This window comes from Peromyscus leucopus, chromosome 4 (assembly GCF_004664715.2).
Source record: "Peromyscus leucopus breed LL Stock chromosome 4, UCI_PerLeu_2.1, whole genome shotgun sequence".
In the NCBI taxonomy this organism is placed as follows: domain Eukaryota; kingdom Metazoa; phylum Chordata; class Mammalia; order Rodentia; family Cricetidae; genus Peromyscus; species Peromyscus leucopus.
In genome coordinates, this window is record NC_051066.1 from 148,872,763 (window position 1) to 148,887,787 (window position 15,025).

General features: G+C 49.4%; 1 protein-coding gene across 1 annotated transcript in view; it reads right to left on the minus strand.

Moving 5' to 3' along the window:
• Slc13a3 (solute carrier family 13 member 3) overlaps positions 1–15,025 on the minus strand; it is a 69,676-nt gene that overhangs the window by 27,973 nt on the left and 26,678 nt on the right. The window contains exons 4-6 of the mRNA XM_028868499.2: positions 7,011–7,077; positions 4,352–4,531; positions 611–736 (exon numbers count right to left, since the gene is read on the minus strand). Of these exons, the coding sequence (XP_028724332.1) occupies positions 611–736; positions 4,352–4,531; positions 7,011–7,077 (373 nt within the window). The remainder of the gene's footprint in view (positions 1–610; positions 737–4,351; positions 4,532–7,010; positions 7,078–15,025) is intronic.

The following is a 15,025-nucleotide window of genomic DNA, read 5'->3' on the forward strand; positions in this document are numbered from 1 at the left end:
GGAGACAGACTAACCCCTGGGTTCTGCTGGCCAGCCAGTCTAGGTTATTTAGTAAGTTCCAGCCCAGTAAGAGATCCTAGAAAAAAAAAAAGAAAAACAGACATGGGGGCGGGGTGAGATAAAGGTGGCCCACGCCTTTAATCCCAGTACTTGGAGGCAAAGGCAGTCAGATCTCAATGAGTTCAAGGCCAACCTGGTCTACAGAGAATATTCTAGGACAGCCAGAACTGTTACACAGAGAAATCCTGTTTCAAAAAACTAAAAACTAAAAAAAAGAGAGAAAAAGAAAAAAAAAAGAAGGATCAATGGCTCCTGAAGAATGACACCTGAGATCTTCAGGCCTTAACATATGTTTGAAAATGCATGTACCCCCAAACACATGCAGACACACACACAGACATACACACACCGCCATCATCGTAAGCAGAAAGAAACCATAAAGATAAACATGAGAGCAGAGCACAGGGTTACAACTTGGTTGGACACCATCACTGGTCCAAGCCATCCTGGAAACCAGAGTCACCTTCTCTTTGTTCAAAGGGCAACAGGTGGGGCCCATCAGGGAAGCAAGGGCTTTCCCATCCTCCCTCTAGAGGAAGGTCCCACATACCTCCAGCTTATGCCGCCATAGAGGAAGGAGATCCAGAGCCAGCCGGCCAGTAGGAACAGCAGCATGAGAGGGAAGGCGAAGATGAACCAGGAGCCGAAATTCACCACATCGCACTGTGGAAAGAAACTGGAGAACAAAAGAAAGTAAGGGAGGCCATCAGACAGGACCATGGGGCCGGCAGGTGACCTCCAGGGGTCAGGACAGAGCTAAGGGAAGTACAGGAAGAGAAGACTCCTCCCCCTTGACAGAAGGCACCTTTCCTTCTGTGGGGGGCTGGGTTCTGACTCAGTGGAACCACAGTGCCTTGTGCATCCCTGGGGGCCAGACAGGGAAGTAGGCAGGTGGCACCATGACAAATTCAAGGTCCATTGGTCACCATTCATGGGACAGCAAAGCCCAGTCCAAATCTGAGCATCACTTGTTTTTATGCAGTGGTTAAGTGCCGGCATCTCTTTCAAATGTTTCTGGTGACTCTGACAACAAACACACCAGATCTTGGGCAGGCCTGGGTGGCAGAGGCAGGTGGAGATCTATGAGTTCAAGGCCAACATGGTCTATATAGTGAGCTCCTGGCCAGCCAGAGCTACACAGTGAGACCCTGTCACAAATAAAAATGAAAAAACAAACAAACAAAAAATATGGTATTATATTGGAAAGAAAAAAATGTTTTAAAATGCTTTGGATAAAAGAATATGGACACATAACTACCAGCAGCATGTTATAAATAAATAAAGAAGACAGAACAAAACATGAAAAGTTATTGTCTGACAAATAAACAAAAATATCAATAAACTGAAGAATGAGATCCTGGGAGGACTTCACCCTTGGTTTTCTTTATCTGATTTTCTATAATAAAAATATATGTCTTGTAATCAGGCCGAGGAAAGAGCATAATAGTTAAAAATAAATTAACATATTAGTGGATATGGGGTAAGTTGCATAAATTCCTAATATCAAAATAATACTACAAGGAAAGTAATCAAAATATCCATAATTGATTAAGTATAATACCCAAGACAGGATCCTTTCTAGCCTTTAGAATGTATATTTTCTGTAACATTTTATGATAAAATCAGGCTATAAAAGTGCACAAACAGCATGAAAGAAATAGTATTAAATAGAACGTATGATATGGATACACTCATAGAAAAGACTGGAAGGAAGCCTTCTGTCAGTGGGATTGAAGGTATTTCAAATTTTAATTTTTTTTTGTGTTTTCTAAGAGTTTACAGTGCGTGGGTTTCATTTTGTCGCCAGAATAAACCAGTACAATGTGTTTGTGCAAAGAGCAGCTATCTTACCATTGCCATTCCAGTCTCCCAGGTTCCTGTGTGGGCTCAGTGAGCCTGAGGGAGTCCCGGGCTCTGCCTCCCGGTGCCGGGATGACAGGTGGGCACCACATCTGGATTTTTACCCAGTGCTGAGGGTCTTACTCGGGTCCTCATGCTGGGCCAACCCCAGCGACCTTTTACAGAACCCTCCATGTCCTTCCTCCCTCCCGCAGGTCCACGCGTTTTGCTGAGATCAGCGTGACTGGTGGTCAGTCAACGTGAGGAAGCCCCAGTGCTTCCTCCCTGCTTTCTGTCGTCAGGCTGGAGCCCAGGCCTGCTCCTGAGTCACAGCTGAAAGCCCTAGATATCATCCACCCACTTCTTATTCCTTGCTGCCCAATGCAGGCGCTGATGCCAGCTCAGAGCCCATGGCTCCATGTCTGTCTCTAAGGAGGGGCCCATGGACCCAGGACCAAACACCCAATGGGAAAGCAAGAACCAAAAGACTAAGTCCAGATCACCCCAGACCTGAAGCAGGACCATCTTAGCTTCAGGCTGCGTGGTTGCTGACAGAAAGCACGAGGCACAGCCAGGCATAGTGCCAATCAGAGAGATGGACAGATGTCTACAGTTTGTGCAAAAAGTCAGTGGGTCAAGGTAAGTGTTCAGAATCCTGGGATCTGAAAATCAGAGAGAATCTTTTTTTTTTTTTTTTGGTTTAGTTTTTCGAGACAGGGTTTCTCTGTCTCGGTGCCTGTCCTGGATCTCACTCTGTAGAGCAGACTGGCCTCGAACTCACAGAGATCTGCCTGGCTCTGCCTCCCGCGTGCTGGGATTAAAGGTGTGTGCCAACACCGCCCAGCAGAGAGAATCTTGAAATAAGATTTGCAGATCACAGCCTGGGCTATCAGAGGGAAGCCAAGCACTGGGAAGCCCTTCTCTCCCGTTCTCAGGTCTGGGAACAGCCACCAGTCAGCGTCTAGAGACCCTGTCTGCCTGGCAGAAGGACTCCCCTTCCAGAGCTGGCTCAGAGCTGGAAGCCTCTCTTGGCTCATTCTTGCCTTGGTCCAAGGCCTCCGGCTAGGATCTGGGGTTTTTTATTTTTATTTATTTTTTTTTAAGATTTATTTATTTATTACGTATACAGTGTTCTGCCTACATGCCAGAAGAGGGCACCAGATCTCATTACGGATGGTTGTGAGCCACCATGTGGGTGCTGGGAATTGAACTCAGGACTTCTGGAAGAACAGCCAGTGCTCTTAACCGCTGAGCCATCTCTCCAGCTCCAGGATCTGAGTTTTACGTCCTGTCACTCCCGGCCTGGTCTCTCAGGGTCTCCCTGTCTTACTTCTCGGGAAGCTGAACGCTGGGGTCCACGTGCTCTGCTTGTGAACCACTCCCCTCCTCTTCTTTAAAAATACCGTTTGCTTGTTTGTTTTGAGACAATGTCTTGCTGGTGTCTAACCTGAGAGCTACAGCGATCCTCCGGCCTCAGCCTACAGGGGCGTCCCCACCCACTCTCCCTGGTCTTACTGTTCCCTGAGACTGCCAGGACCAGTCACGCCTCAGAGCCTCTGTGACTTCTGCGATGCTTTCTCAGCCTCCAGAGCTCACACTCCCGGGCTCTTTCCAGATGTCCCTGCCTGGCCTGTCACCACAGGGCCCCGGTCTTGTCACTTCCGTACTCCCGACTGCTTCATTTGATTTCCACGGCATGTGTGCATACAATAATTTGCTTTTTGTTTTGTTTTGTGGTTTTGAGACAGGGTCCCAAGTAGCCCAGGCTGACCTCAAACCCTATGAGGGTGACCTTTAACCTCTGACCCTCCTGTCTCTAAGTCCTGAGTATTAGGATAGAAGACAAGCCATGCCATCCAGCATTCTTTTGCTTTTTGCCCATTGCCTGTCTTTTTTTCCAGAATGGAGGCTCCCCAAAGATGGAGATTTGATGATACTAGGTGTTTCTGTGTCCCCAGAGCTGGGCCAAGGGGACTTGATCACCATCCTTGGCTTGGAAATAAGTAAGTAAGGGGAGGGAGAGAGGGACAAACCCTTAGCCCACAGAGGACAGTGCTCTCACTCTCTTTCTCTCTCTCCCTCCCTCCCCCTCTTTCTGTGTGTGTGTGTGTGTGTGTGTGTGTGTGTGTGTGTGTGTGTGTGTGTGTTTGTGTGTGTGCCTGCGTGCGCATGTAGAGGCCTGATGTCAATGCTGAGTGTCCTCCTCAATCACTTTCCTCCTTACTTTTTAAGGTAGGATCTCTCGATGAACCTGGAGCTCATGGACTCAACTATTCTGTCTGGCCAGTGACTCCCCAGGGCTCTATCTGCCTCTACCTCCCCCAGAGCTCGGTTACAGACTTGCACCACCACACCTCACTTTTCAGTGGGTTCTGGGGATCCAAACTCAGGTCCTCACGCCTGCACAGCAAACACTTTGCCCACTGAGCTACCTCCTCAGCCCCACACTTACCTCTTGAGCTGGCCAAGCAGGATGAGGTTGGGGGCTGTGCCTGTGAGGGTGGCAGTGCCCCCGATACTGGCCGAGTAGGGGATGGAGATGAGGAAGCCCTTCCAGATGTTTTTGCGGTATTCTTCCTCTTTGGAGTCAACGGGCAGCTCCAGTGGAGCCTCTGCCTCCTCAGGGTGGCCTCTGTGGGGAAGTACACAGAGAGGGTCCACTCAGAGCAGTCAGGAGCTCGGGCCCCAGAGGGAGCCAACCAACCGATGCCCTGTTTGCTGCTTCAGGATTCTTCCTCGAGTCAAAACTGCCATGGACCCTGAAAGCCTTCAGCTCAGATATTCTGCTCAAAGAATTTACCCCAAGGAAACAACGAGATAAGCATCTTAGTTGGTAGCAAGGTGCACCACAGCATTAAATATCCATCCAAGGGGAACTGGCTACATGCAGAGTCTCTTTCTGGATCGGATACCTATACAGCTGTTACAAGGTGTCATTTCAGGGCCAGTGAGATGGCTCAGGAGGTAAAGGCCCCTGGGATTGGTGAAAGGAGAGAACTGACTCCTACAAGATGTTCTCTGGCCTCCACATTCGTGCATACATGCACACAAACTCAGACAAAATGGAAATTTAAGAATGTAATTAAATGGGTGACTTGAGAGACGTCTGTTAAGATAAGTGTCTGTATCAGGAATCACACGAGTGGCAGCTCACATCATTGCCTGGGCTTTTGTTGTACAAATGTTCATGGAATACTGTGTCTCATGGATGTGCAAGTATTCTAGTCTCCAATGGCATCCACAATCTTCTTTCATTTCCTTCCTGGGGAATGGAATTATGGCATTCCCCCGCTTTTATTTCTTCTTTGAATTTTCTGTATCATTTCCCTTGTACAGTTTTAGGAAAGAATGAAACAAAGTTATTAATGGTTTCTTTGAGAGACTTTGAGGAAGCCAGAGGTGGAATGGCCTGTGATTCTAGTGCTCTGGAGGCTGAGGCTGGAGGATCCTGAGTTTGAGGTCAGTTTGGGCTACACAGTGAGAACCCCTTGTCTCGAAATTGGAGACCTTGATTTGGCTGGACTGGCTCACCAGTTAGCCTTAGGGGTTATCTTGTCTCCATTCCCCAGTTCTGGGGTGATAGGTGCACAGTGCCATGCCTGGCTTTTATTTACTTAGATTCTGAGGATTTGAACTCGGATCCTGAGGCTTACATGAGAAGTCCTTTAAAGACTGAGCTACCTCCCATCCCTTCAGGGGGCTGCTTTCTGTCTAGGGGTGCTATAAAGTGCTTATATGTGGCCAGAATTAGGAATTGCATGTACAGGGTCTGAGGTGGGGGTGGGGTATGCTGACTATCTTGACTAAAGCAATCAGTTCACCACATGCACGTGTCTCAAAACATCATGACGTTTGTCAATTATTCGTCAATAAGTCAGGAAAAGAAAAAGGACTTAAAGAAATCGTAGAGTTCAACAGGCTTGCCTAACGTGCACAAAGCCCTGGGTGTGGGCTCCAACACCAGAATGAAGGCGAGGTAATTGCCCAAGCAGTTTCCAAAACATATATTTGAAATTTTATTTTAAAAGTAAAATTGATCAATTGCAAGAGGACCTGAGTTTGATCCTCGAACCCACATGGTGGAAGGAAAGAACTGAGTCCTGAAAGTTGACCTCTGACCGCCACATGTGTGCAGTGGTTGTGAACACACAGACACACAGAGGCAACCGTGGAATGGGCAGGAGGCTAACTCCAAGGCTGGGGGGGGCTTGTTGCTTCCCTCTTGAAAGGAGGGACCCAGGAGAGTAGACCATGAGTGTGCCTGTGTGTGCACTTTTTTCTTCCTGTGTGTGCATGTGTGCCTGTATGTGCATGTGTGCCTGTATGTGCACTTTTCTGTTCCTGTGCGTGCATGTGTGCCTGTATGTGCACTTTTCTGTTCCTGTACATGCACATGTGCCTGTATGTGCACTTTTCTGTTCCTGTGCATGCATGTGTGTCTGTATGTCCATGTGTGCCTGTATGTGCACTTTTCTGTTCCTGTGCATGCATGTGTGCCTGGATGTGCATGCTTGCCTGGATGTGCACTTTTCTGTTCCTGTACATGCATGTGTGCCCGTATATGCATGCGTGCCTGTGGAGGTCAGAAGTCAACCTTGAGCATCATCTTCAGGTGTTGTCCAGCATTATCTTTCTTTTTTTCTTTTCTTTCTTTCTTTCTTTCTTTCTTTCTTTCTTTCTTTCTTTCTTTCTTTCTTTCTTTCTACATGTGTTCTGAGATCAAACTCACCTTCCTGTTTGACAGCTATCTCCCTACCTACCTCATGGCTGCCTTCTAGTTAGATATAATTAGAAGTTTTGAGATAGTAGTGTCTTGCTATGTAGCTCAGGCTAGCCTCCAACTCTTCATTCTTCCTCAGTCTCCAAAGGCCTGCAATTACAGGTGTGGGTGTGTGTGTGTGTGTGTGTGTGTGTATGTGTGTGTGTGTTTCTACATCTGGCTACTGGTTGCTTTTTAAAAAGCAGGGCCTTACCTCAGACACAGCAGTGAAGGGCAGAAACCTGGACCCTGGATCAGCTGGAGAGAACTTGGAGCTGGTGAGGCACCCAGGCCTTGTCAATCACCCCTTGAATCGGGCTTGGGGTTTCCCATGAATGTGGTCAGAGCTTACCCTTCTGAGCTGGCGAGAAACTGCATCTCCGTGGGCACTGTTCGAAGTCCATTTCCCCGCACAGTAGCTGGGAGAAAAGAGCAGACATGTTAGTGACTCCCAAGGAGACTAACTGGAAGTTTTCAACTCCTGTGCAGCCAATCAGGAACGAGATTTCACTGCCAAGATGGTGTGCTATTCACTGAAGAAAACAGTGAGGCAGATCAAGAGACAGCCAGGGGAGAGAGAGGAGGGAGGGAAGGAAAAAGAGATAGAGAAAATAATAATGATGATTTCAGGTAGTGATGAATGTTATCAAAGAAACAAAACCAGGCTGGGAAAGAGAACGTGACAGTCAAGGGCCACGTCACTATGAGCTGATGACATTCAGTGATGCCCGCAGGATAACAGTGGCCAGTCCTATGAAGCTCCATGGGAAAAGGCTACAGGAACCAGGAACATCAAGTGCAAAGGCCCTGTGGTAGGAAAAGCTGGCAGAGCTCAGCAAGCCTGGCTATAGGCGGGGTTCTCCATCAGGACCACCAGCTCCCCAGTAAACAACATGGCGGCTTATTATTAATTATAAATGCTTGACCTAAAGCTTAGGCTTGTTCCTAACTAGCTCTTAGAACTTAAGTTAACCCATATTTACTAATTTATGTGCTACGACGTGGTTCGTGACTTGTTACCTCATCTTCTACACGTCCTGCTTCCTCTGCTGTTGGCTAGCGACTCTGCCCTTCTTCTTCCCAGCATACTCCCAGTCTGACTCTCGTGCTTAACTTCTTGCCTAGCTATTGGCTAGTAAGCTCTTTATTAAGCCAATGAGAGCAACACATATTCACAGTGTACAAAAAGATGGCTCCACAACACCTGGCATCCTGGGACAGTGAGGAGTCAGGAAGGCTAAGGGTACGGAAAGTCAAAGGTGACAGAATGCCCTGCAGGCTGAGGGGCCTGAGAAGGAAGATGTGGAGTTATTGTTTCCGGGTTTCCCTAGGTTTGGATGGACTGCAGGGAGCTGGCTGTCCAGGGTATGTCAGAGGACAGCGGCTGGGCGACACCAGTGGTCACAGACACTGAGGTTGTGCAGGCTGTGTGTGTTTCTCTTCTTTTGAAACCCAGACCTCACTGCTAGCTGGAGCAAGGGCTGTGATTCAAGGTCACACATTTTACAAAATGGGCCGAGCACAAGATCTCCTGTGTCTCCTGTGTGCCCAGCAGTGAATGATGAGACACAAAGAGGCTCATCACAGGGCACTGCCCTCTTCTTCTTCACAGGGCACTGCCCTCTTCTTCTTCACAGGGCACTGCCCTCCAGCCCAAGGTAAATAGGCAGGACGTGTAGCGTGGGTGGGTGTCACAGGGAAGGGAAGGGAAGGAAATGGGACACCATCTTCAGGAGTCCGGCTGACCGATGGCAGGGACATCTGTCGTCCCTCAGAGGTGTGCTGGAGGTGGGCACGGGACAAGTGCTGCAAATCCCAAGGGTGGTGAAGAGGGATGGCAAAGGTCCTGAGGCAGGAAGGTGCTAACGAGTCAAAAGAGGAGAGTGGACTGGAGGCTCTGTCTGTCTCATGCACACACACTCACTCACTCACACACACACACACACTCACACACACACTCACACACTCACATACACACACACACACTCACCATTTGATTTTTTTTTCACATAGGAATTTCCTTCTAGACATAGGTTACTCAGTCAGCCCTGTGGGCAGGGGGGAGGGCACACAGTCAGCCCTGTGGGCAGGGGGGAGGGCACACAGTCAGCCCTGTGCGCTGGGAGGAAAAGTCTGGACTCTTGCTTTGGCCTCTCTCAATGACACCCCCTAGCCTGGGGACACCCTTCCTTGCTCCATTGTCTTGCTGGCACCAAAGGAGAACAAGACTCTGTGGTGGCTGATGGCGTCATTTCTGCCGTGTCCTGGGGTGCCCCCTCCCAGCCGAGCACAGCAGGGGTTTCAGGTGAAAGGCCAGGTCCACTGCCCCTAGACTGCTGACCAGCTCACAGCCAGGGCAAGGGGACACATGTCCACATGCAGTGCGTGAGGCCAGAGCCCAAGGCACTGGAGCAGGAAGTAAAGGACTGTTAATAGCACACAGGTGTGGGGGTGGAGGGGGGAGAGGAGGTGCCCCTCCCCAGGGGATGACCTCTGACCCAGTGACCCCTGGCCCTCATCTCTAGTTGGCCTTGTATCTTTCCCACTGGGCCCCACTTATCTGGGGGAAGCGTCATACACTGGCAGAGCTCCCCGATACCTGAGGCAGAGCCCCCCAGCCCTGGGGACTCCCTCAGGTGTGGGTCCCACCCAGTGGGTCTCTAGAGACTCTGCAGTGAGCAGGGCCTTGGCAGCTTTGACAACGTTGGCAGGAGATTCTTTTGTGAAGCCGGGGTTGAGACCAAGAGCTCTGTAGCCACAGAAGGGAAACTGAGACCTGCAATGTCCGCCCAGGTCCTGGTGGTGGGCATGCACACCCAGTCGGTACCATGTGGAGTCCGGCTGCTGACTGCCTACGTCAGAGTTGGGAGCTCCATATGAGACTGTGTGATTCCACCAGACGTAAGAGGCTTCATGTGTGCACCTGGGGTGGGGGTGGGGTCCCTGCTGATGTCAGAATGATCTACACTGGGCACTAGTTTTGATGATGGCGATGAAGATGACGGAGAAGTTGAAAAAGCAGGAGAGCCAAGGCAAGTGTTCCTTGCTTGCCATTTACTCCGACTGTCCCACGGCATTCCTGTGACCCGGGCGGCCTCAGAGACTGAATGGAAACAGCTCTGAGGGGCAAAGTCTCTAGGGAACCTTTGCTGGGTCCTAAAGACGCAGGTCAGCCCAGAGCTTGGCGCTTACGTAAGGGCCACACAGGTAACAAACCTTGAGCGTAGACTACGTGGGAGGGCCGGACCTGCATGCTTGCCATCACACAGCACCCAGCAGCCGTGGAGCTGGGCTGCTACAGTCCTCTGGAAATGAGGCCTGGAGAGGCAGGTCAAGGTCGGGGACACGGGAACCCAGTGGGTTAGTGGCAGAGCCAGGCCTTTACTGTACCTAGGACTGATGATTTACCCTGAACTGCCAATCAATCCCCACTCTCTCTCACACCTCCATAACTCTCACCCCATGTCCAGGGCACTCACACCCGCACCTAGTAGGTCTGACACAGAACTAATGAGTATTCCAATTTCCCGGTCCAATCTCTTAAATTTGCCTCAGGAAAGAGTAGCCTGATGAGTTAGGTAAAGAGGACCCCATGGAGGGTCAAACACCCCCACATTAGGTAGTTGAATGAACACAATTTGTTCAGCACACCCAGTAGCCTGAAGGTAAATATTGTTACCTCCATAGGATGAAGAGAGAAACTGAGGCATAGTATAGATGCTAACTGGCCTGTTCATTTACTTACTCATTACCTGTGTGCATTTATTGAGCACCTACTCTATCCCAGCACCAACAAATGTCATTCACAAAACGAGTAGGACTGACCCAGACTTTCCTGGGCTTGGAGACAGACCACAGACTGAAGGCAGATGATCACATGACCCCTCTCCCAGGATGGGAAGGAAGCATGCTGAAAGGCAGAGAGGGCCTTACCTCCTATCCTGCCAACTTGTAAAATGTGCTTTTATTGTTGATGTCTTTGAGTTCTGTGTGTGTGCATGTCCGTGTGTGTGCACAGGTTTAGAGACGAGAAGTCAATGTTGGGTGTCTTTCTCTGTCAACTCTCCACCATGGTTCTTTGAGACAGAGTCTCTCCCTGAACCTGGAGCTCTGGCTGGCCTGGCCCTGAAACTCCAGGGACCTTGCTGTCTGTCTCCACCTCCCCAGGGACGGGATTATAGGTATGGACCACTCTGTCTGGCTGTTCACCTGAGTGCTGTGGATCCAAGCGTGTGTCCTCCACCTTGTACAGCAGCACTTTACCAACAGAACCATCTCCCCACCCTGGTTTGGTTTGGTTTTGAGACAGGATCTTGCCAAACAGCCCTGGCTGCCTTTGAATGTGACATCTTCCTTTCTTGGCCTTCTAAATGCTGGGGTTACAAGTGTGAGCCATCCCCGCTGCCCCATATTAGCCCCTTCCTCTGTCGCAGGCTCTTATTTCATGCATGTCATAGGCCACACACAAGATAGACTAGTCCTGACTTTCTAGATTAGAGAGGCCCAGGAGGCAACCAGTAAGTGAAGAGCGGGGGAGGGAGCCGACGACCTCAATCTGAATGGTTGCTCTGACTACAACCATATGAGTGACACATATGGGTAGCCTCTTCCAGGCAGCGAAAAGGCAGAAGAGTTGAAGTTCAAAAACCCGTTGCTGGCTGAGGGGAATCTCCTTGACTGAAGCCGGGGTTAGAACAGCGCCCCCTACAGGTGGAAAGTGCAATGACAAAATGCCGCAGATCATTCAGACAGCCCCAGCAAAGTGGGAAGGAGAGGTGGCAGGGACCCCTGCAGGTGGAGGACCTCCTGGGGTCTTTGCTGGTGATCCCCACCCTACACCAGCATCTTCTCCCTTCTGTCCACGTGCTCAGAGCTCTGCCTTTGTGAACCTCCATCTCTTCGTCTACAGAACAGGGACCGTCAACATCACACAAGCCATGTGAAATCGAACATGAGAAATCGAGCCAAGCTGACGTTCGGATCTTCAGGAAAGGCCAGTTTGTGTTGACATTGTTGTTGACCTGGCTATCGGTGACCCTCTCGAACTTGGAGCCTCTGAGAAACTCCTTGTTCAAAGAGTCCACTAGGGTCCTCCCACCTGTCTACAGCACAGAGACTGAGTAGAAGTGACCTCTTTCTTTACTCTGGAGGCACACCGCCCTGAGCCTCTGAGGCTGTTTGTTCATTAACTTCCAGGCCTCTGATCCTGCAACCTGCAGGCAGATGTCTGGCCCGGGCTCCAGGGCCTCAACCTCCCCACAGCCTGCAGAGTAGGAAGAGGGCTATGGGTTTCTTTTCATAACCATCACTGTATGTGACCTCGGGTGAGTCCCCTCTCCTTTCAAGGTCTTAGAGGTTTTGGGTTTTTTTTTATAAGGGACTGGGACATCCAAACATTCGTGTGGCCATCCTGTGGGAGGCAGGGGGATGGGATAAAAGGATATAGCCACAGTCAGCCAGCCCAGCTCAAACACCTATCTGCAGGTCATCCTGCCATGGCAACCTCTGGGGTCATCCTCACCCTCTCCTTATTTCTTCCTCAAGTCCCATTTATCAAAATGAGGACAATGGGGCCCACTCCGTTCAGACACAGCCCCTTGGGGTCCTGCGATACAGTGAGTACTCGGTGAGCACAGTTCTACAGATTCAGCAGCTCAAACAGCAGACGAGAGGCTCAGCTGGCGTTGAAAGTGAAGGGGTGGCGTCAACTGTTTGATGCCACCCCAGGGTGACCGCGAGGCCATCCTCTCAGAGCCCCATAACTTAGGAGGGAACAGTTTGAAGGTCAGTAAGCCAGTACCAGAGTGAGGTCAGCAGCCCCGGTTCTGTAGCCTGACTCTGGCTCACCCTTGTCTTGGTATCACCTGCCATGGAAGAACAGCTCTTACATTTTTTAATAGTTCAAAATATCCAGAGCTTGGGAGACGGCTCAGTCAGCAAGATGCTTGCTGACGAGCATGAGGACCCGGGCTTCATCCCCAGTACCCAATAAAAGCCAAGTGTGGCATGTGTCTGTAATCCCAGAGCTGGGGAGGTGGAGATGGGGTTAATCCTGAGGCTGGCTGGCCAGCCGGTTTGGCTGAATTGGTGAGCTCCAGGTTCACTGAGAGACTCTGTCTCAAAATATATGCCTCATGTGCACCCCCCTCAAACACATATGAACATGTACAATACACACAGAAACACACAAGATCCATATAGAAAAGGACCATCGGGGGATGGCAACATTATAGGAAATCTTAATTTTGGCTCCCGGACGTGACTTTTTCTTGGCGTATAGTCAGCCCTTGGCACTCTCCCACCTTCTTCAAAGGCAGAGCTTGGAAATTGCAACAGAGTGGCCCACAAGCCTAAAATGTTTACTGTCTGGTTATTTACGGGGAGCCACTGCCAACTCCACTACCTGGCAAATCCTCCGTGTTACCTGGAAGACTCTGGCCTTGTGACAATCCATCTCTGCCGTTTCACCAACAGTGACATTCTGGATGTGTCACTTGGCTTTCCCATGCCCATCTGTGAAGTGCTTCTAAGTACTTCCAGCTTTCAGGGCCATGCATGATGTAAATAACACACATTGTCAGACATGGGCAGTCTGTGGATGGCGTATGGATTGATGTGTAATTTGTGTATAAAAGTGTGTGTCTGTATGCAGTGCACATGTGTGTGCAGATGTGCATGTGTGTGCAGCATGCATGTGTACAGTGTGTGCAGGTGTGCAAATGTGCATGTGTATGCAGTGTAAATGTGTGTACATGTGTATGCAGAGTACATGTATGTGCAGGTGTGCATATGAATGTGTGTATGCAGTATATATGTGCCTGCAGGTATGCATGTATGCATGTGTACATGTATATGTGTGCAGAACACATAAATGTGCATATGTACATGTGTGCCATGCATGTTTGTGAATGTGGAAGACAGAAGTAAACCCAAGGTACTGTTTTTTAGGAGTCATCCATTTTTTTTTTTTTTGAGACAGTCTCACATGTAGTGCTGACTGGACTGGAACTCCTTATGTGGACCAGGATGACCTTGAACTCACAGAGATGAGCTGCCATCCAAGTGTTAGGGTAAAAGGCATGTACCATGATGCCTGGTATCTTGGTTTTTGGGGGACAGGGTCTCTCACTGGCCTGGGAATCACCAGTTTGGCCAGGCTGACTGGCCAGCAAGTCCCAGGGATCCACCTGTGTTCACCCTCCCAGTGCTGGGATTACAAGCAGGTACCACCTCACCTGACTTCTAACATGGGCTCTAAGGATGGAACTCAGGTCTTCATACTTGTGGGACAAGTCCATTCTGGGCTTGTTAACATATTAATTCATGTTTGCAAAGAACACAGCTAGCATGGTTTCATAAATAAAGCTTGCTGCAATTATTGGCATGAATGACTGTTGGGGAATATTATTTTAAGGTGTGTTACTTTTGTTTATGTTGCATTTGTTTAACTCTGTGAAGCTGTGTTACTGTGCCTGTCTAAAATACCTGATGGTCTAATAAAGAACTGAACGGCCAATAGCAAGGCAGGAGAAAGGATAGGCAGGGCTGGCAGGCAGAGAGAATAAATAGAAGGAGAAATCTGGAAGGAGAGAAGAAGGAACAAGAGAGCAAAGAGGACTCCAGGGGCTAGCCACCCAGCCACCCAGCCACCCAGCCACCCAGCCAGACACCGAGTAAGAAGGAAAGAAAAGGCATACAAAAATAGAGAAAGGTAAAAGCCCAAAGGCAAAAGCTAGATGGGATAATTTAAGTAAAGCTGGCTAGCAACAAGCCAAGTTAAGGCCAAGCATTTATAATTAAGAATAAGCCTCTGAGTGAGATTTATCTGGGATGTGGGAGGCTGGCTCCTCAAAAGAGGTAAAAATCAACCAACAACAAATGGCACCTGTGTGGGAGTGATCATTTCTGTCAAGGTAGAGTTTTTATCCCTCATCCCACATGGTGTCTCTCACTGTCACCATCCAGTCACACCCACTCAACAGGAGGTAGACACTGGAAAGGCAGAACCGCAAGAACCACATGTTTCCAAGAATGTTCATGGACCAAACTTAGACACCTGACCACCTAAGATGCAAAGGAAGGTTGGAAATTCAGCCTTCCTTGGCATGGCGTGTGCATTGTGCAGGTTCTGTGATCAAGGAAGAGAGAATTCTGGAGATGAGCAGGCAATCTTGGCCCATGCGTGGATGGATTTTAGGCCTCTCCTAAAGACATCAATAAAAAGTAAGACATTTTAAAGCAGAGGTGATGTGGCAGTCACTTTTTCACCACAACACACACACACACACACACACACACACACAGAACCATGGGGTTGCCAATGAAAAGTCCCTGCATCGTTCTGCCTCCAAAGTGACCCACAATGCC